Source organism: Colletotrichum fioriniae (assembly GCF_027942845.1).
Source record: "Colletotrichum fioriniae strain IMI 355084 chromosome Unknown scaffold_5, whole genome shotgun sequence".
Lineage (NCBI taxonomy): Eukaryota > Fungi > Ascomycota > Sordariomycetes > Glomerellales > Glomerellaceae > Colletotrichum > Colletotrichum fioriniae.
Genome location: NW_027076841.1, coordinates 345,195 through 364,633, shown reverse-complemented (window position 1 = coordinate 364,633; position 19,439 = coordinate 345,195). Strand labels below are relative to the sequence as shown.

General features: G+C 55.0%; 8 protein-coding genes across 8 annotated transcripts; 5 read left to right on the top strand and 3 right to left on the bottom strand.

Annotated features, from left to right (window-relative positions):
• Positions 1-436: 436 nt before the first annotated feature.
• Positions 437-1,063, top strand: N0V96_004849 (uncharacterized protein; the record flags this gene model as incomplete). Its single annotated transcript, XM_053194849.1, has 1 exon — positions 437-1,063. One exon carries the CDS (start codon positions 437-439, stop codon positions 1,061-1,063), a length of 627 nt encoding a protein of 208 aa, XP_053047729.1.
• Positions 1,064-3,689: 2,626 nt separating this feature from the next.
• Positions 3,690-6,383, top strand: N0V96_004848 (uncharacterized protein; the record flags this gene model as incomplete). Its single annotated transcript, XM_065757246.1, has 6 exons — positions 3,690-3,740; positions 3,827-4,695; positions 4,746-5,078; positions 5,128-5,216; positions 5,269-5,603; positions 5,652-6,383. 6 exons carry the CDS (start codon positions 3,690-3,692, stop codon positions 6,381-6,383), a joined length of 2,409 nt encoding a protein of 802 aa, XP_065614015.1.
• A 584-nt stretch (positions 6,384-6,967) lies between these two features.
• Positions 6,968-8,237, bottom strand: N0V96_004847 (uncharacterized protein; the record flags this gene model as incomplete). The annotated part of the gene is made up of 3 exons (XM_065757245.1): positions 6,968-7,622; positions 7,730-7,968; positions 8,127-8,237. The coding sequence occupies 3 exons, from the start codon at positions 8,235-8,237 to the stop codon at positions 6,968-6,970; spliced, it is 1,005 nt and encodes a 334-aa protein (XP_065614014.1).
• Positions 8,238-8,742: 505 nt separating this feature from the next.
• UTP25 (rRNA-binding ribosome biosynthesis protein utp25) lies at positions 8,743-11,097 on the top strand (the record flags this gene model as incomplete). Its single annotated transcript, XM_053194852.2, has 3 exons — positions 8,743-8,915; positions 8,973-9,737; positions 9,798-11,097. The coding sequence occupies 3 exons, from the start codon at positions 8,743-8,745 to the stop codon at positions 11,095-11,097; spliced, it is 2,238 nt and encodes a 745-aa protein (XP_053047732.2).
• Positions 11,098-11,384: 287 nt separating this feature from the next.
• mrpl8 (mitochondrial 54S ribosomal protein bL17m) lies at positions 11,385-12,129 on the bottom strand (the record flags this gene model as incomplete). The annotated part of the gene is made up of 2 exons (XM_053194853.1): positions 11,385-11,789; positions 11,914-12,129. The coding sequence occupies 2 exons, from the start codon at positions 12,127-12,129 to the stop codon at positions 11,385-11,387; spliced, it is 621 nt and encodes a 206-aa protein (XP_053047733.1).
• A 626-nt stretch (positions 12,130-12,755) lies between these two features.
• On the top strand, positions 12,756-13,749 carry N0V96_004844 (uncharacterized protein; the record flags this gene model as incomplete). Its single annotated transcript, XM_053194854.2, has 2 exons — positions 12,756-12,776; positions 12,904-13,749. 2 exons carry the CDS (start codon positions 12,756-12,758, stop codon positions 13,747-13,749), a joined length of 867 nt encoding a protein of 288 aa, XP_053047734.2.
• Positions 13,750-14,176: 427 nt separating this feature from the next.
• N0V96_004843 (uncharacterized protein) lies at positions 14,177-14,811 on the top strand (the record flags this gene model as incomplete). The annotated part of the gene is made up of 2 exons (XM_065757244.1): positions 14,177-14,548; positions 14,710-14,811. 2 exons carry the CDS (start codon positions 14,177-14,179, stop codon positions 14,809-14,811), a joined length of 474 nt encoding a protein of 157 aa, XP_065614013.1.
• Positions 14,812-15,769: 958 nt separating this feature from the next.
• On the bottom strand, positions 15,770-17,426 carry HFD1_1 (Hexadecenal dehydrogenase; the record flags this gene model as incomplete). The annotated part of the gene is made up of 3 exons (XM_065757243.1): positions 15,770-15,777; positions 15,846-16,187; positions 16,241-17,426. The coding sequence occupies 3 exons, from the start codon at positions 17,424-17,426 to the stop codon at positions 15,770-15,772; spliced, it is 1,536 nt and encodes a 511-aa protein (XP_065614012.1).
• Positions 17,427-19,439: the final 2,013 nt, after the last annotated feature.

Sequence of the window (19,439 nt, the reverse complement as noted above, 5' to 3'; positions counted from 1 at the left end):
AGAGCTTCGAGTCGTTACGGATAGGTATAGCTTCGCCGGCATTCGAGCGACGACGGCGCCACCGTGGTTTTGTTAACTGTCTTGGAGCATCGGGGGTAAGGTATCCGTAGTCTGTGGCTGTAGTCGTTGAACTGGAGTCTTATTGTTTTTTTTTTTGCGACAGACAGTAGCTTCTCCTAGACGCCTGGGGAGCTAATTGCGATTTTGAAGGATGAAAGACCGTGCATCCGCTAGCGCATTTCGTGGAAGTATCCCGCCGTGGTAGCAGTGGCTCGCCCCACTACGAACCGAACTTGAACTTTCAACCATCAAACTCTCGATTGGACGCGCTCACCAAAAGCCATAACCTCACCTACACACCAATTCGAAGAATATCCGACCGACCTACCTACCACAATATTGTTCATTGCGATAAGCCTTTCTCAACTACAGCATCATGTCGAGCTCCCAAGCCACACTAAGCGCGGTAACAGACGAGCGCAAAGCGCGCCTCGCCAAGCTCAAGAACCTCAAGAGAAAACAACCAGCGGATGAGATCGTTGCGCCAGAGTCAGAACGCGCAGCCTCGCCCCCAACAGAGCCGGACGTCACAAAACTGCACCTTTCCGGGCGCAACTACGATCCAGAAACGCGTGGTCCCAAGCTTGGCTTCGAGGCGCCCCCGACCCAAGACCTAGAGAATCCTACACTCGAAGAACTCGCGGCAGACATCGAGGAGGATGTGAAGCAAAAAGCAGCCGAAGAAGCGCAGGACGACAAGGGTATCGACCTGTTCAAGCTTCAACCGAAAAAGCCGAATTGGGACCTGAAGAGAGACTTGGAGAAGAAGCTGGAGATTCTTAACGTTCGGACGGACAATGCCATTGCGAAGCTGGTGAGGGAACGCATCACAGGGGCTCAGAAAGCGGCTACACAGACCAAGCAAGTCGACGCAGGGAGTAGAGAGGGCGACGCAGCTGGAATTGATGGTATCGCATTAGTGGAAGGAGTGCGCGTACGCGAGAGGGAAGAAGAGGACGAGAGACGAGAGGAGGACGAAGAGGATGAAGATCTGGCTGTTTAAGCAGCAAACCCTGGCGTGAGTGGTAGAACGCCTTTGTATTTTACAGTTGCGGAGCAGGCATAGACTCCATTTGGCCTACAGATAATTGATACCCAATAGCTACCTATTCAGGGACTGTGTCAACGCCAGTCTCTTGGAAAATGGACTGAGACTGCGCTCTCTTTCTGGCTGTCGCTCAGATCCACCACCCTGCCTTTGGTTCCCACCACCTCGGCCCAGTGTAGGCTGAGGCTCGTCTCGATATCCGTCGTTTCTGCCAGCACGTCGACTTGGGCCGCTTTGTGGCCTCGCACCACGACGATCGGGGGACCGGGACAACGATCGCCTGCTGCCAACAGTATCGTTACCACGTCCTGAGGTGGATGAATCCCTGGAATTGGGCGAGTAGCGCGCATGACCCCTGGCCGTTGGTTTAGCGTGACCCGCATCCCTCTGACGATAGTTTTGCTCCTGGGTTCCGACGGGTGAACGACTGTCCCGCGAGAGAGATCTCTGGCGGCGTCGAGGCGGAGACTGAGTCCGTCTGCTTGCTGCTGACTTTCTTGAGACAGAGCGACCATCATCGCTCTCCGGACTAAACGACCTCTGTCTCCGCGGAGCAGGGGGAGACGGTGAGCGCCGCCTAGGCGGAGGCGAGACAGAGCGGTTTGTTGAGATGGTGGAAACGGAGTCAACAGATTCAGATCGTCTGCGCTTAGTGTCTGTTTGCCTAATAAGCTCGTCGTCCCTCTCGTCTTGCTCCCTCTTTCTCGCTCTCTCAGCCTCCTTCTTCGCAAGCTCTTTATCAGCGATTCCTTTCCTACTCCACGAATCAGCTATGTTGAACACATGAAACGCAAACAAGGGTGAGCAACTGACTTTCTTTGCGCGTCATCTGGCGTGTCGTTTGTCAGTCTGGGCATCAGCTTCGGATTGCGTAGCTGTTGAGTTCGGGACGGCCGAGACACATATGGTCGGGCCGTAGCCGACTCCTTGCACTCATAAGAGTAGTGACGTTCTGTGAGAGTCAGCTTAATGCTTGCAACGTATGGTTTGCTTGTAGACTTATCTCTTTTGAGACACTTTTGACATTGCACATTTGCTGGAGTGGACTGGCGAGGTCCGCCACGGCCTCTGTAGGGGTGCATTGGATAGATTCGCTACTTTAGCGAAGGATTTGCCGTGATGTATTAGCCGTCGTCGCGCTGGCGTCTTCAATGAGGCTCTTGACGGAATCGCACTGTTGTAAGTCTGAACGGCAATCCGGGGTCCGGTATGGTGAGATCAAGCAGATGATATTCTCTTCTGTTTTCTCGCTTGGGGTGCGAGCATTTGGTGCAAGACTGGTGTTTGATTATTTGAGACGGATTCTTTCCGTTATCAGCTGAATTACAGTTGAAACTAGGTCTGTCGAATGTGGTTTACTTCAGCGATGGAGGGTTGAGGTTTGGCTCCAGACGCTTATGTAACAGTAAGATGGAGGAAAACATCGGAAAACCTGCACCAGCCCCAACTGCACCAGCCACAGACCTAAGGTTTCTATTAGGAATCTGCCGGCACTAAGCCACTCTCGGCACAGCCTACGGTCTTTTTGTCTCTCACCAACCAACCTACCCTACCCAGGCCCGATACCTGCTTGATGCTCATTAGAATTCCCGAATCCCAATCACACCCGACTCTTCAGTCTGACGTCCCACAAGACGTTGCGGAGGGGATGGCAGCCGTCTGACACCACTTTTATCGACTTGAGACCGTTGTCCGCTCGATTGGGAGTTGCCAGCACTGAAGCTTCTCCCTAAGGTTCTCTACTACGTCTCTGCGACCAGAGATACCTAGCGACTGAGAGTACAGACAGAGCGTGTGTATGTGTGAGAGGGCCACGCAACACGAGTGAGAGATTGAGACACAACGTTGTCATCAGACTACGGATATCAGTACCTATTGAACTTAGCGAGTGAGGAGTGCGTGAGTGATTGGACTCGCACTGCAAATTACGAAGGGTGAGTGAACCAGAAGCTGAGAAGTCGTTGGCTCCGTTCTCCAGTTTCCCCATCCTCTTTTTCCCTTTGCAGCGCATCCCAAAAACCCACACCACAGCTCTGCCAATTCCCTCCCACTACCTTAAACCATTGTCTGCACCACACCACCCACACCACACCCCTCTCCCCCAAGCCCGTGACGGACTATCCGCCTCGCAGGCCGCCAAAATTTCACGTCGCCTCGTCTCAACCGCTGCGCGCCTATCTATCAGCTTCCTGCAACCAAATCTTTCCCACAGCCACTGACGGATAGTCACTCAGGCGCACATATATCCGACGACGAAACACGCAACGGACAACTCCCATTTCTCCCCTGTAACGAGAAACTGGGTCCATCATTCATCCAACATTCAGGAATACAACAGCTACGATGACGACCTTGTCCCGACGATGATCCACGGTATTTCTTCCTCTGCAGGCTCGCCTTGATCCAGTTTGTTCCTTGCTTTCGGACCTCGTCTTTAATTCTTTTTCGACTCGGACTCTTATTTCGTCTCGTCGCGCGCCTACCCTTCTATCTGCGCGAAGCTACTTCAGTGGACGACTTTCATTTCCATCTTACTACCCACGGCTGAAGTTGAGCCATCCTCCGACCCTCTTCTCCGGCTATGGCTACAGCCCAGATGTCGTCTGACATTCCTAAGCCATCTTTCGCAAAGGTGCGATTTGCTCCCGAGCTACCCCTCGTTCTCGAAGCTTTGCAGTTGCCTAGTGATAAATGCTGACAATCTCTGCGCTATTCTAGGTCGCTGCATCGGCATCAAAAGATTCCCAACCCGTCACTACTGTCAGATCAGTTGCTGCGCCAGCTCAAGACCGCACCAGCCAAGCTTCTCCTACCGGTGCTGCCTCTATACCCGCGTCTGCCACTTCAGACGCAGTTGATACTCGCCAATCCGCAAACATGAACTCCACGAAGTCTGCGCCGACTGTCGCTAAGCGCGAGCCCACCCTATCCAAGAAGCCCGATGCGACCGGTGCCGTGTTGGATGGATTGAAGGATTTGAGCATTGGACAACCGACACCGAGCCTTGTTGTGAACGGAACGGGCTCTTCATACGCTGAGCGATCAAAATCTATAACCAAGGATGGGTCGGACGACTCCCAGAGAGCTGACTCCAGCTCGGAGCTCGGTACCAAGCCTCCCAGTCTGGACGGAAAGAGTATCACGTCGGGAACGACCTTTGCGCTGGACGAGAAGGAGTCCCTGAGGCCGGATGACAGCGCAAGCGTCAAAGCCGCCGCTGCCGAGGATGACGATTCCTTCTCATTCCGAGGGCCAAATTTACCAAACTCCAGAATGGGTTCCGACATTGCGGCGCGTGCTAGAGGCATCATCCAGCTTGGCGACATGCCCGACCGCCGTCTAGCCCAACCCATCTCTGGATCCTTAAGCCAAGGCATGATCACACCGCAGAGTGCTTCGTCAGATCAACCACAGATGCCCATTCCCAACGCTCTGTCGGCTAATCTCCCCGACTCTGCCAATCTCCTGAATACCATCTACGGACAGGCACCGGATGAGAAGCTCTTGGAGGCTATGGCTTCCCCGAAGGATCGGCTGTTTCTCTTGCGATTGGAGGCCGAATTGATCAAATTTGTTCAAAATTCAAAGTGAGTACCGATGGATTGAATCAATGTGCAGTTATTAACAGCGATATCAGAGACCCATACATGGACTTTCCACCTTCAAATTCATTTTGTAGGATGCTCACACATAAGCTGGCTGATTACTACCGCATGACGCATCAGTATGAAGCTCGTGTGGGATCTGTCCGAATTTTCAGAACCCCTTACGCCAGAGTACCTGAGTCGCTTGCTAGTATCGCTGCTCCAGAAACCAATGCCGAAACGCCTCCTCCTCCAGCGGTTCTGCCGCGGAAGATCATGCGACGTGGGGAGGATGGGGAATTCGGGAGTAATAGCGCTTCTCCATCCAAGGCCACCTCTGAGACCGGCAGTGACTCTAAGGATAAGTCTGCAGCGGCAAATCAAAAGTATATCACCCTCCCCTCTCGAATGATTGCAACCTGCTGACTTGTTCAGATTGTCGAGAGAACAACGTGAAGAAGCGTACAAGCAAGCCCGAGAGAGGATATTCGGCAATTCTGAGAAGACTGGCGAATCCACGCCTGGTATGTGTGACCCTCAACATTGCCTTCGAACTACCACTGATCGTGTTCCAAGATAACGAGATTGAAAATGGCGTTTCACGTGCCAGCTCCGTCTCTGCGAGGGAGAAGCCTGGTGTCAGCAAACGGGGCAAGACTGGGAAACAGAGACGGGATGATTCAGACAGCTTCGACTCGAGGCACAACTACACTCCATACTGGGGCCCGCAGCAACAGACTTGGGTGCCTCAACCTCAGTATGTTCCTGTGTCAAACCAGTATGGTGCGCCAGTGCAGCAGCCGTATCCCAACCAGATCCCGGCAGCCCCTTACAACACTACACCGACGCAAACATTTGCTCCCATGATGCCTAACGCGGGCTACAATGCAGGTTATCCTAATATGACACCGGTAAGCAAACCTTTCCGCCCTCAACTTCAGAAAGCTGATCGGAATTAGTATCCGCCTCCGGCAAACCAGGCCCAATTCCAAGCCCCTCCGAATGCAAGGAGCTATGGTGGTTCTGGCCCTACTCCTCCACAGCAAGGTTGGCAACCACAGCCAGGGTTCGGACCGGCGCCGGTGCCGATGACTCCACCTTCGACGGCCAATGCCACGGCTTACACGCCTCGGGGCATGTCGGCGCCACCCAGTCAAAGCACTGTTCCGTACATGTATGGGCAGTTGCCGGCCAACATCAATCCGAACGACCCAAAGAGCCAGCATCCCATTCCCGGCAGCTACAATCGCCACGCCTTCAATCCCAAGACGCAGTCATTCGTTCCTGGGGGTGGCATGTCTCCAATGCAGCCACCACAACCGCCATTCAGTGCTCCTGGATCTCACCACGGTAGCCCCCAGATCGGCTCACCTCATCTGGCATATGCCGGCTACCAGCAACAAGGACCACCAGCACCTTATGGCTATGCCATGGCGAGGCAAGGCTCGAACAACTCGATTCCTTCCTACCACCCGCCTCCGCCCCAGCACCCTCACCACTTGAACCCTATGCCCCAAGCACCGGTTCATCATATCCCCCAACATCCCCCTCAACATATCCCACAAAACCCCTCCCCTCATATTCCCAGTAAACCCGCCATCCCTCAGGGTCCGGCCGGACAGACGTTCAGCCACCTGCCTCACTACGGCAACCCTGCTACTTTGCCGCAAAAGCCAAACATGGGTATTTAGGTACGCGCTTGATGTTGTTGGACGGTCCATGGCAGAATGAACGGCGTACAGGGGTTTTAAAGGTACAGCATATTGGCGTTCACACAGGAGGGATAGGATGGCATCAGATCATGTAGGCTATTGCATGCTAGAACACTTACGCACCTTAATTATCATTCGAACCTTTTTCAAAGTTTACGTACGCAGCACCCTCAACAGACGTCTCTTGTGTGTGTGTGTGTGTGTGTGTGTGTGTGTGTGTGTGTTGGATATTTGCATGAAAGCGTGAATAATCATCATTGCAACTGCCTAGCGCATTCTACCCTAGGCCGTCTAATTCTGCCACTGCCATAACGCCATGATGGTTTTATCAAGTGTGGGTTCCTCATGATGCCATGCTTGCTAACCTTGCGGCAGAAAATCCCCAGCATCGCGGGCTAGCTTGTCCCAGGTCTCTTTCAACCTCTCGAACTCCTATTCTCCTTTTTAGGGGGGTTAGGTTTGTTTTAATCCTCTCTTCCACATGGCTTTTTTTGCATGTAAAAGGGGGAATTCCTCTCTTTTCTTTTCTTTTTCAAACAAATTAGCTTGTCCGCTTTTTTCCTTTACTCGGTAGGTTCCCTCGGCTCGCGAGGCTCGCGGGGCTCCCTAGGCTCTCCCCTCTGACCGCCACCACCACGGCCGCCGCCGCGTCCACCGCGCTTACCGCCGCGCTGACCACCCCGCTGCTGCTCGCCCTTCTCGCCGCCCTCGGTCGTCTTGCCCTCGCCGTCCTTCTCGCCGCCGGTGAGGTTGGCAACAGCCAGCCGTTGCGACAGGTCGATCTGGGTGCGGATGGTGTTGGCCAGGTAGGAGACCATGAGGACGTCCTGGATGTGGTTGTTGAAGTCGTGCTCAATCTGCTCGGGGTCGACCTTGGGGGCGAGGGAGAGGGCGTTCATGAGGTACTGGCCTAGGGCCTGGTTGGGCTCCTCGTCCTCGTCGAGGATGCCATTGACCCAGTCGCTGACGCGCTCGATGAGGTTAGCACCGGACTCGATGGAGCGGGCGAGACCCTCAATGTCGGAGACGACGGGGGCGGTGCGGTCCTCGGTGTCCTTGGCCATGGAGATGGCCTCGAGGGCGCTGCGCTCGGCGTCGCCGTACATGAGCTTGTGGGGCACCTGGATGAAGAGGCAGCTCTCGGCGGCGCGCTCGGCGTTGACGGCTACGGGGGCGGAGATGTAGCATCGGGCCTCAATGTCGGAGGTCGGGTCGGTGCTGATGGTGAGGTGGACGGCGGGGTGGGGGAAGGTGCCGGTCTCGGGGAGGCGAAGAAGTTCTGGATCAGGGCGGAGAAGGAGTTGAGCTCGTGGGTGGTAGTGTACCAGCCCAACAGGGACTCGCGCGGGTTGGCCTTGAGGGTGAGGGCGAGCATATTCTTCTGGTAGTCGACGTCCACCTCGACCTGGTCCTCGTTCTCGGTGTGGGGGATGGCGAAGCAGGAGCGCACTTCGACCTCGGTGCCATCTTCGGAGCGGACACCAACGAGGGCGCCGATAACGCGGGTTGATTGCGTATCGCGGATGTCTCTTCGCACGGCATGGTCGAGAATGGAGAGGATGGCCTGGAAGGAGGTGGGGTTAGCGACGAGTAATTAAAATTCCCCACGGGGGGCAAGCTGTATTGATGATGGATGTGTATATATGTCATGGCCTTTTCAAGGTCTATGACATGTCTCGGGTAATGGTATCAGGTCCTGCAGCGTAGCAAGAGGTGTCGTACCTGGGGTTGGATGTTGACGGTGAGCGGGGCAATGTTGCCTGGGATGCCAATCGTGGCCGGCGCGATGGGCCGCGAGAGGTGGAGGAACTTCTCAGTTTCGGCGACAGCCATGCTGGGCAGGTTGGATCTCGGTCGTCGAGGTTCTTTCGAATGGGGAGACCTGCGTTTGAGGAGGAGTTATCGAGAAGAGGAGGAGGGGGAGGGCGGGTTTCGGGTTGGTGGTGATGCGCGGGCCAAAAATTGAAGAGTGGGTTTGGGGTCTTTGGTCGGAGCGTTTTTTCGCGATAGGTCGCTTCAAAAAATCGTCGAACTCTTTCGCTTTCTCCTAGTGGGCAGTTTGCCGATTTTGCGATTTGTGGTTGGCCCCTACTGGGTTGTGCGCGCTAAGATAAGACACGATAACGGTATCTGTGGCGTAAGTGCCCCGCTGTGGCTGGTGCCTAGAGTGGGATTTTCTGCAAGGCTGATATGGCCGACTTACAACTTTTTTTCCCGTCGACCAGGTGAATGAGTTTTTCTTCGGTGTACAACTTTTTTCTTAACCTATTTCTTTGAAAGCTCATATCTCGCTGTCTGTTCTCACGCTGGATTTTCCAGTGACAGAGAATAAGATATAATGGGCCCAAGAGGTAGAGGTCGGGCCGGATTCCGGGGAGGAAGCAGAGGCGGTGCCCGTGGCGGTGGCAGAGGAGGTGCAAGAGGAGGTGCAAGAGGAAGAGGTGGCGCAAGAGGTCGAGGTAGAGGAAGAGGGGGTAGAAGGTTCGATACTGCGCGTCTGGAAGAAAAAGAGTACGTTTGATCTCCCCGAACATTTTGTGAAAATTTGTGAAAATCTAACACCATTAGGTCTTCGGATGACGAGTCTCAAGAAGAGGGAGATTCTGAGGCAGAGGAGGATTCCGATGTCTCCATGTCTGATGATGAGGATGAAGATGAGCAGCCTCAAAATACACGGCCTTACATGGCGCTCCTCCAGGGATTCAAGGAATCTTCAGAGCCAAGTGCCAAAAGACGGAAGCTCGAGGGCGGCAAGGCAGAAATCATGGCGAAAGCCGAGTCTGAGTCTGAGTCTGAGTCTGAGTCTGAGTCTGAGTCTGAAGCTGGGTCTGGATCTGATGGCGATGAGGCCGGGGAGGAAGACAAAGATGTCGACAGGGTCGAGGAGGCTGAAGACCCAATGGCTGATTTGGAGGAGGAAGCGGAGCAGAGCGACGATGAAGACGATGTCGATGCCTCAGATCCGTTCGACAGCCACTTCGCTACCCCTGACGAGGTTGTGACGGCGAAGAGAGTCAAGGCGATCCAGAAGAATGACTGGACTTTCAAGCGGACAATGTCTAAGGTTTCAAAGGCCGTGGTGACATATCCTCAAGTGGAGGGATCGGACGTCCCGACGATTCCCTCGCCGATCTCTGGTTTGGATAGCCTCAAGCTCAAGCAAAAATTGCGGGATACCGCCTCGAAGAAGATGGGCTCGCTCGACACGCTGCAACGAGGCATTGCCCCGACGATATTCAATTATAACGACGTACTGTACGATAACCGAAACACTCAGAACTCCAATGGCTTACGGCAACTTGTATGCTTACACGCCGTCAACCACGTCTTCAAGTAAGGGACCTGCCTTGGCCTTGATTGCCTCCGGAATTTCAAATGCTTACATACATACAGAACCCGAGATAGAGTCATCAAGAACAACTACAAACTCTCGAGGGAAGAGAATGCCGATCTCGAGCTCAGAGACCAGGGCTTCACTCGCCCCAAGATCCTTTTCCTACTGCCAACAAGACAGTCCTGCCTGAAGATTGCAAACACAATCGAGGACATGTGTGCGCCGGACCAGCGGGAGAACAGGAAGCGTTTCGACGACGCCTACACCGACGAGGACGTCAAATTCGGAGACGACAAGCCCTCCGACTTCCGCGACCTTTTCGAGGGCAACGACGATGACATGTTCCGTATCGGCATGAAGTTCACGCGCAAGACCGTCAAGTACTTTTCGCAATTCTACAACTCGGACATCCTCCTCGCCAGTCCCCTGGGCCTCCGCATGGCCATCGGCTCTGACGAGGACAAGAAGAAGATGGACTACGACTTCCTCAGCTCCATCGAGATGGTCGTCGTCGACCAGGCCGACGCCCAGCTCATGCAGAACTGGGAGCACGTCGAGTACATCTTTGAGCACATGAACCTCCAGCCAAAGGACGCCCACGGCTGTGACTTTGGCCGCGTGCGCAGCTGGTACCTCGACGACCAGGCAAAATACTTCCGCCAGACCATCGTCCTCTCTGGCTTCAACACGCCCGAGCTCACCGAGCTCTTCCGCACGCAGTGCTATAACTGGGCCGGCAAGGTCCGCTTCCAGGCCGACTACCCGGGCGTCCTCACGCAGCTCGGCCTCAAAGCCCGCCAGACCTTTTCCCGCTTCGAGTGCCGCTCCCTCGAAAAGGAGCCCGACGCGCGCTTTGACTACTTCGTCTCAGCCATCCTCCCCTCCCTCATCAAGCGCGCGAGGGACACCTCGGGCACCCTCATCTTCATCCCCTCGTACCTCGACTTCGTCCGCGTGCGCAACTACTTCTCCGCCAACCCGGCCGTCGCCGCCCTTTCCTTTGGCACAATCTCCGAGTACGCCGACGTGCCCGAGGCCTCGCGCGCCCGCTCTCACTTCATGACGGGCCGGCACAAGGTACTGCTCTACACGGAGCGAGCGCACCACTTCCGGCGGACGCCGATCCGCGGCGTCCAGCGCGTCATCATGTATGGCCTGCCGGACAACCCAATCTTTTACCGCGAGATCGCGGGCGACTACCTCGCGCGCAGCGAGCAGGATATGAGAATCGAGCCCGGACAAGGTACCGTGCGCATCATGTTCTCAAAGTACGATGTCATGAAGCTGGAGCGTGTGGTTGGCACGCAGCGCGTGGGCAAGATGATCCAGGAGAAGGGTGATACCTTTGATTTTGTATAAGAAAAAGGAGAAAGGCAAGATAGATGTGTTTTGCTACCATGTTATGGCAGAGGTTAAAAAGTTGTCTTTTTTGGAGCTTCCGTAGTATACATGTATACCCTACACGACAGTAATCTATAGACTGGCCAGGTATTTCCCTCTTGATAATACACCATTCTTATCAGTTACACATTTTTGTCACGCCACATCGTCCTCTATGCTCCGAACAAACTCTTTGCTCTTAGCCTGCGGACGACACACCTCCTACATCGGCTGAGATTGCATCAACCAAAAGACTTGACTCGGCTTTACGCCTTCTTGGCCTTGACCTTCTCAGCCTTGACCTTCGCCCCCTCCAATAATTCCTCCTTCCTCGCCGCCTTGGCGTCCGACCGGGCTGTGAGCAGCCTGAAGCTGGCCACCATGTCGTTGAACGCCGTCTTGCCGTCCTTGCGGTACCTCGTCACCTTGGCGACGTTCTTCTTGGTCAGGTCGGTGCTGCGGTGGCCGGAGTCCTTGTCGTGGGCGACGGCCTTGGCCGTCATCATGAAGCGCACGTCGCGGGGCCCGTCGACGAGCTCGAGGATCGCAGAGGGCGCCTGGTCGTAAGTGCTCCGGGGCTCGGTGCGCAGCACGCGCGTGTAGCCTCCCGGGCGCTCGGAGTAGCGTGTGCGCAGCTCGCCGAAGAGCTTGGGGAGGAGGTCGTGAGGTGTCTAACGTCATGTCCTTTTGTCAGTTTTGATTTATTCTTTTTGAACTCCTTCTCTGGTCGGAGACCAGTAGGTGCTTCCATCTCGAAGAGCTGTCGAGACCGCTAGGGATGTGTGTACAACTCACGTAGAGAATCGCCTGAGCTTTCCGCCTTGTCTCCTCGTTGTCGCGCTTCGCGTAGGTGATGAGCTTCTCAGCGAGACGCTGGGCCTCCTTGGCCTTGGCGAAGGTGGTGTGGATGTGCTCGTGGGCGACGAGGGAGGTGACGAGGCCGCGAAGCAGGGCCTGTCGTGCCGATGAGTTGCGGCTCAGATGCCTGTACTTGGTGAGACCTCCCGCCATGGCTGCTGTGAACGTGTTGAAGTCGTCTCAATTGAGAGAGCGGAGGGAGAGATATTGGCGGGAGCAATCCGTTTCGTTTCGTCCGTGAGTCGCAGAGGATTGGCTGCTCTGCGAGGTGAACAGGTCGCGGGACTTCGGAGCAGTTGAGGTTACTGAATCGAATGGGATCGTCAAAAAGCCGTGCTGATAGCCTTTGGAGTCGCTGCAATCCGCCGGCTGTCGTCTGCGTCTCCCAAATTTTTGGCGCAGGGTATTTTGGAGCCTCTGGTTGGCTTAGCGGAACAATTAGGCGGGGACTGTAGTTCACTGTTCCTGCCGCCAAATGCTAAGGTGGTAAAAAAGGTACATTGACCCCTGCGCGTCGCCGAAATCCACCCGGGGAGGCTGAAAGTCGCTCGCAAGCCCGATTAATTAACGTCATTCCGCACCGAAGCTGCCCGTCCCGCTTCTCGGAGGTCAATTCAGTGACAAGCGATAACGCCAACTCGGTTCGACTTCCTACGACGTACTTGCTCCAATTGCATCATGAAACCTTGAGGCCGAACACAATCTACGGAGAGGAACTATAATATCAAACCCCAGTCTTCAATTGCGCCCGTCGCATTTGGACTGGATCAACAGCCATCATGGGCTTCACCACTGGATTCGTACGCTACACTCACTCATCCTCTCTCTCTCTCTTTCTTTCCTCTTCACTCCAGAAACCAATGACGGAGAGATTATACACCCACAACTGGCACATCGTATAGCTAACTATCATACCTCATCATATAGACCGGCGGTGTAACCGTAACCCTAGGCGTAGCCTACCTCACAGTCCTCGCCCACCAACGCAATCGCGAAACCCAATCCCACACTCTCCGCACCCAACACCACGTCCTCTCCTCCTCCTCGAGCCCCCAGATCCGCACCCCCCCCGCCCTGACCCGCGCCGAGCAGGCCGTCAAGGACCGCGAGACGCTCCTCACCTCCGCCAAAGACCGCTGGAATCGCGAGGTCGAGAACGCCGTCCGCTGGGCGCAGCGCACCGACTGGGGCGAGGTACGCGAGGGCCTCGAGAGCGGCGCCGCGCGCTTCTGGGGCGGCACCATTGAAAAGGCCGGCGAGGCGGAGCAGGCCGTCGAGAAAAGGGCCGTCCCCTTGGCCAAGGAGGCTTCGGCGAGAGGGACCGCCGCTGCGGAGGCGTCGGGCGCGGAGGTCAAGAAGGAGGCGCGTAGCGCGTGGGAGCGCGCGAGGGAAAAGAGCCTGGCTGCCGAAGAGGCCGCGCGCGCCAGGGCCGCCGAGGCGAAGAAGATCCTCAACGCCAAGGCCGCCGAGGCCAAGAAGATTGTCGACAGCAAGGCCGCCGAGGTGAAAGCCGTCGTCGGCGACGTGGTGGACAAGGGGCGGCAGCAAGGGGAGGCGGTGCTCGTGGCGGCGAAGCAGGCGGTGGGCGTGGCCGAGGACAAGGTCACCGTCAAGGCCGACGGCGCGGTGGCGCCCGCGACGACGCCGGTGCAGAAGGCGCTGCACCAGCGGTATGAGAAGCCGAGCGGGTTGACCAAGAGCGTCAAGGAGGTGCTGGCGGAGCGGTACCGCAAGATGGACGAGCAGGATAATACGCAGCTTCGGGGTATCTGATTTTGCGCGGTTTGGCTCTCCCTCTCCCGCGCGACGGGAGGAAATCGGGGTGGTGGGGATTTTGTACTACCAGACCACACACATATAGAATGAAAAAAACGGCAAGCCTCTTTCTTTTTTCTTTTGTGGAATTTGTCAATTTTGTTCTTTTTGTTATCACCGGGGGAAGTGGGACGTGGATAGGTGTGCGTGGCACAGCCGGGCCGTTCGATCTGGATCTCATTTGCCTACAGACATCAGTCAGGGAGGGGGGGTTCGCGGAACGGTGGACGAGATCGAGAAGACTGAGGCTTCACGGAGGACAAGACAGCTCAGCCTCTTCCAACCTCGCCCACGACCAAACTTGACCTCGAAAAGCAGATCAACCCTTCACAAACTCGAGGTTTCAACGCCATCATCAACTCTTAAGTGCGAAACATCTGTCCCAATGACCACCACATCTCACCAACCCCCCAATCCCCAACCATGTCCACCACAACATCAACACCAACGGCCCCGAGCGACCCCGACCCGCATCTTCATCCGCCTCCGCGACCGCCTCCAACTCCTCCTCGAACGCTTCGTCGACGGGGACACCACAGCACAAGCCGGCTTTAGAACCTACAAGACGCACCGGGACGCGAGGTGGCTTGCCAAGGATCGGGGCCCGGCGTCCGCGGCGCTCGTTGCCGTGTCGAATACCAACGATGATGAGCCAGTCCGCCGTCGCAGCCGCAAGCAGAGTCCGGTCACGCAGCAAGGAGATTTGTCTGTTGCGGGTGGTGGTGGTGGCGGTGGTGATGAGCTTCCTCGTGACGATGTTGGTGAGGGGCTGGTTATTCCCAAGACCAGGGAGAAAGGCAAGGAAAAGCAGACGACGGGTACTCAAGCCCACGATGCTGGGAAACCTTTTACTTTGGAGACAACATCACCAGACGGGAAAGAAAGACGTCAAACCAGAACCCCTTCCCAGCCGCGCAGTCTCTCCAGATCAAGTACCCTCTCATCCATCGTCTCCTCGACCTTCCTGAGAGGAAGCCAGAGACAGCGAAGGAGGAGGAAGAGGGAGAGGTCGGACGCTAGGCCGGGATACTTTGATCCGGGGCCGTCACCGGCACTCATCGAACCATTCCGCGCGCAGACATCCGTGGCGATGAGAGATGTCGATGATAGGTTGGAGATGAATATACCCGTTGAGCTGGCGAGGAGGTCTTGGAGTGTCCCTGTTGGTACTGCGAGGTGACCGTATGAGAATAAGCCAGGGCTCACTTCCGTTTTGTCACAACCTGGAAGCGCAAGGGGCAGGTGGTTGAGGGGTCGAGGGGTCGAGGGGTTTATGAGGCGGCTGATGAAATACAATTTTTCCTCGACCACCCTTTACCTTTGATTCGCTTTTGAACATATGCCCTACCGATGAGGTTTTCTTCTTCTTCTTCTTCCGTTCGAGTTTCATTACAGAAGTTTAAGTAGCAGTACGCATCATGCAACGGAAGTGATATCCTCGATCCAGCACATACATCAACTCAATCCGACGACACAGGAGCTTTGGCCCCAATAATGAACCATATCCATATTTAACGAATGTCAAAGGCTTGCTGTTTGCCTCCATCACATTACTACTGCATAACGTATAGGAAAATGGTATATAGCACAGTACCGTACAAAGTGCGTCTGAAATGGGGGATGAGACCAAGGCTTGTCTAGCCCCTTAAATCCACGTCCCCTATTTCCATCTCAGCAACATGAGTCCCTTCACTCCAAGCGAGTGTGTCCAACGACAAGTCGAAACTTTTTTTCGTGTCCCCCAGTATTCTCTCCAAGGCAGGTCATATCTGAAAGGGGACTAAACTTACAAGCAAAGGAAAAGTTGCGCGAGGGCATGTGTTGTGGTGAGGTTGTGGTTTTTTTTTGGTAAGAAAAAAACAGTGACAATCGCACTTGGAAAAGTGTGCTTGGGCAGAGAGACGAAACAGCGGAGGTGAAGTGTGATAAACGCTCTTTGTGTTTGAAACTCATTCTTGCAACCCATAACTTCATCCGATCAAAGTCCTAAGAACGCCTTCGCTGGGTTAGGGTGTACATACTTACCAGGGCCAAGACCCATCTCAACAACGCACCTGTAGCACCTTTCGCGCCGAGCCCCAAGACGAGCTTGAACCAGTAACCAAGCCCGCGGACCTGGAGACCATTGCGGTCAAAGTCGGGCTTGTCATTTGTCATGCCTTGGAGGCGCTTGAGCTCCTTGGGGGAGTACGGCATGTAGCGGACGCGGATGAATTTCTCCAGCCACGACGGAGTCTGGGCGACGGAGCGGCGGTGGGTGAAGGCGTCAAAGGACGCGCGGCCGCGGTAGTTGCCCGTGCCGGAATCACCGACGCCGCCAAATGGGACAGTCGACATGGAGGCATGGAAGAAGCCGTCGTTGATGGTGGCACCGCCAGAAGTCACCTCATTGAGGACTTGAAGCATGTTAGTACAGTCACCCGACTAGAGAATAGAGGGCTTTACTCACTTCTCTTGCTCTCCTGATCATTGCCAAAAGCGAAGAGCGCCAAAGGCGTCCTGTATACCTGGTTCGCAATGTTGATTGCGTCGTCGAGGGTATCATACGGCATGATGGCGAAAACTGGACCGAAAGACTCATCCTTCATGACGGAGTCGAGCATGGAATCGACCAGTACGGCGGTAGGCTCAATGTAGAGCTGGTCCTCGTCCAGACCACCACCCATGACGATCTTTCCGTTTGTCTCGTCAATCATCTTCTTGATGCGCTGGAAAGACTTCTTGTTGACAATTCGAGAGAAGTCGGGGCTATTCTTGGCGCCGCTGGGGAAGAACTCCTTGTAAGTAGCATTGAGGCCCTGAATGAGTTGCTCGACGATGGCACGGTCGGCCAAAATATAGTTCTGAGAAATGCAGACCTGGCCGGCGTTGAGGCACTTTGACCACATGAGACGGCGAGCGGCGAGCTTGACGTTGGCGTTCTTGGTGACGAAAGCCGGGTTCAGACCACCCAATTCGAGAGTGACAGGCGTGAGGGTCTCGGCAGCCTTCTTGGAAATGATCTTGCCGACAGCAGTGCTGCCCGTGTACATAATCTTGTCCCACTTAACGTCGAGAAGAGCTTGAGTCTCCTGGACGGCACCATTGATGACGGTGTAGGCCTTGGGGTCAAGAGCAACCTCGAAGATCTTGGTCAGGACCATGGCGGTGGCCGGGGCGCTCTCGGAAGGCTTCAAGACGGCGGTGCAGCCAGCGGCGATGGCGCCGATAATGGGAAGAAGGGTCAACTGAACGGGAAAGTTGAAGGCGCCGATGACGAGAACCATGCCCAGGGGCTCCTTGCGGATGCGCGGCTTCAGGGCGGCGTAGGTGAGAGGCACATCCTCGCACTTCTCCTCGGCGGCGAACTTGCTGAGGTTCTTGAGCATGTAGAGACAGTCATTGGCGCACCAGTCGACCTCGGAGAGGACGGCCTCGTGCTTGCACTTCCTCAGGTCCTTGCGCAGGGCATCGCAGAGCTGTGGGGAGTAGTCCTTGATGGCCCAGTAGAGCTTACGAAGCTGGAGGGTGCGGTACTTGAGATCCTTGGTCTTGTTAGAGCGGAAGGTGGCGCGGATGGTGTCTGTGAGGCGGTAGATGTCGTCGGTTGAGGTGTGAGTGAACTCGGCGATCTTTGTGTCCGTTGCGAGCGACATTTTGATGGCGATGAGATGTGCGATTCTTCAGTGTGTAAGGGACGGGGCTTCTTTCCTGGACTTCCTTTGTTGCGATGAACCGGACCTAGGGAGAGGAAAGGTTCGTGAGGGGAAGTTGGCAATGGTCGGGATTCGGGGTCGCGGAAAAGAAGAGGAGGTGGTGTTGATGGTGGTGGTGGTAGATAGAGTTGTAAGGGTTGCCTCGACTTATGTAGTCCGAGTAGCAAATATCAGCAGCCAAGCGGATGCAGAGGGTGTCGGTAGCTTTGTAGGGGAAAAGTGATGGATGCGACAAAGCTCCACCTTGTGCTCGGCCTCCGTGTCGCGTGGGTGTGATGGATAGGTACCTTAGTTCGTACGTGAAGTGAGGTACCGTGTAGTAAGGTAGGGTAAGGTAGAGAGGCGCCTTGGATGGACGGGTAGGGACTTCCGGGCTTAGAAACCTCGGCGCATGAGATGGCCTAACAGGTGAGGTATCTTATGAAGGAGGACGTAAGGTAGGTTAAGGTCAACCGGGTTCCTGGGAGATGCTGAATCGTTTGGCGATTGTCAATTTCTCCTTTCTGGGACGTTGCTAGCAAGAATGTTATCCCGTGGATAACGCGGAAAAGGACTATCTGCAGTATATTGGGTGCAATGACTGATGCCGGGATTTGTATGATGCGAGTGCGAGTGGTGATGTATTACGTGTGTAACCCGTACAGCAAGGAGAGGGGACGGGATAAGGTGAACACTGGTGAGGGAAGGCAGGGGGAGGGGAGGCGAATGCGCTGCATTGCACGTTGGAAACGAACTCGTTTCCCCAAGAAGGCGCGGCCAGGGAAGCTACGGGAACGGTGCGGTGCGCTAGACGCATGTGAACGGCACCCAGCAGCTCTGCTATCCTTCTTCCTTTTCCCCTCATGGTATGCTTTATTACCTTAGGTAAGGTATTGACATAGAGAGAGCTACGACTGATCCGTACCGAATGGCGCCGCATAATAGGACGGACAGGGAATGGAGGCATAGATGTCCCGACGGAGCGGACTGCGACGGGGACACCGTCCCATCCCATCCTGTCCATGTCCTGCGCTGTGGTCCATCTGCCAACCGCTTCAAGGTGTCTTTTTCCATTACTATTACTATCGCGGTCATGGAAGCCCTTCGTTCTTCTCTAGTTTGTTCCTTGCTCAAGCTAGAGAACCTTTCAAAGAAGCTAATAGCTTCAGGTGAACCGTCCATCCTCACGGTCCATGTCAGATAACACTTAACAAGATTGACGAGCGCATGCTTGAGCTTTGAGGTTTCCTTAGCTAAAGTCCGAGGCAAAAAAGCTTGGAGCTCTATCTAGCCAGGTCATGCCAGGGCTAACTTGCTTAAGACGGGATCGCCCAAGACGGCGCCGCCGCTCGCCAATCCCGCTGCTCCGTTTCTTCCCCACATAGGCACAGGGCGCCACCCCCTGCCCATTTGCACCTGCACGATCTGGTGCTGGCCTGCTGTGAGGTGCCTGCAAAAAAAAAAATGGTGAGCGGACTAAATAAAATAAAAAGTTGCCGAGGCATCATCACCCAACACACTCGCAATCATTGCGGCTGACTAAACGCCAGGAATCCCTGTCCCTTGAAAAGGCGCGTCTATTTTCCCAACTCATGTTCAGGTCCCCCCCTTTTTTTTTTTTATTCTCGGTCGGTGCACTTAATCTGATTTTAACCCCATTGTTTCTCTCACCGTCGATTGGGCAAAATAGACATGGTCGCGGAAAGCGCGTGGGTTCCATCCCGGATTGCTGTTCAACGAGATATGCATATTTGAATGGCATTGACGGTCGATTTGTTTATTAATCAGACGTGAATAGATGTGCGAAAGAAGGAATTGCAACCCTTAAACTTTTTGGTCGTCAGTACAAGCTTCCGGTCATATAAGCTTAGGACACAAATGAGAATGGCGGGGAGGATGCTGTCAGAGCAATCCATGGTTCCGCTCATTTTTGACAAGTTCTGCTCATCAGCCGGCATCATCCTACGGCCAAGC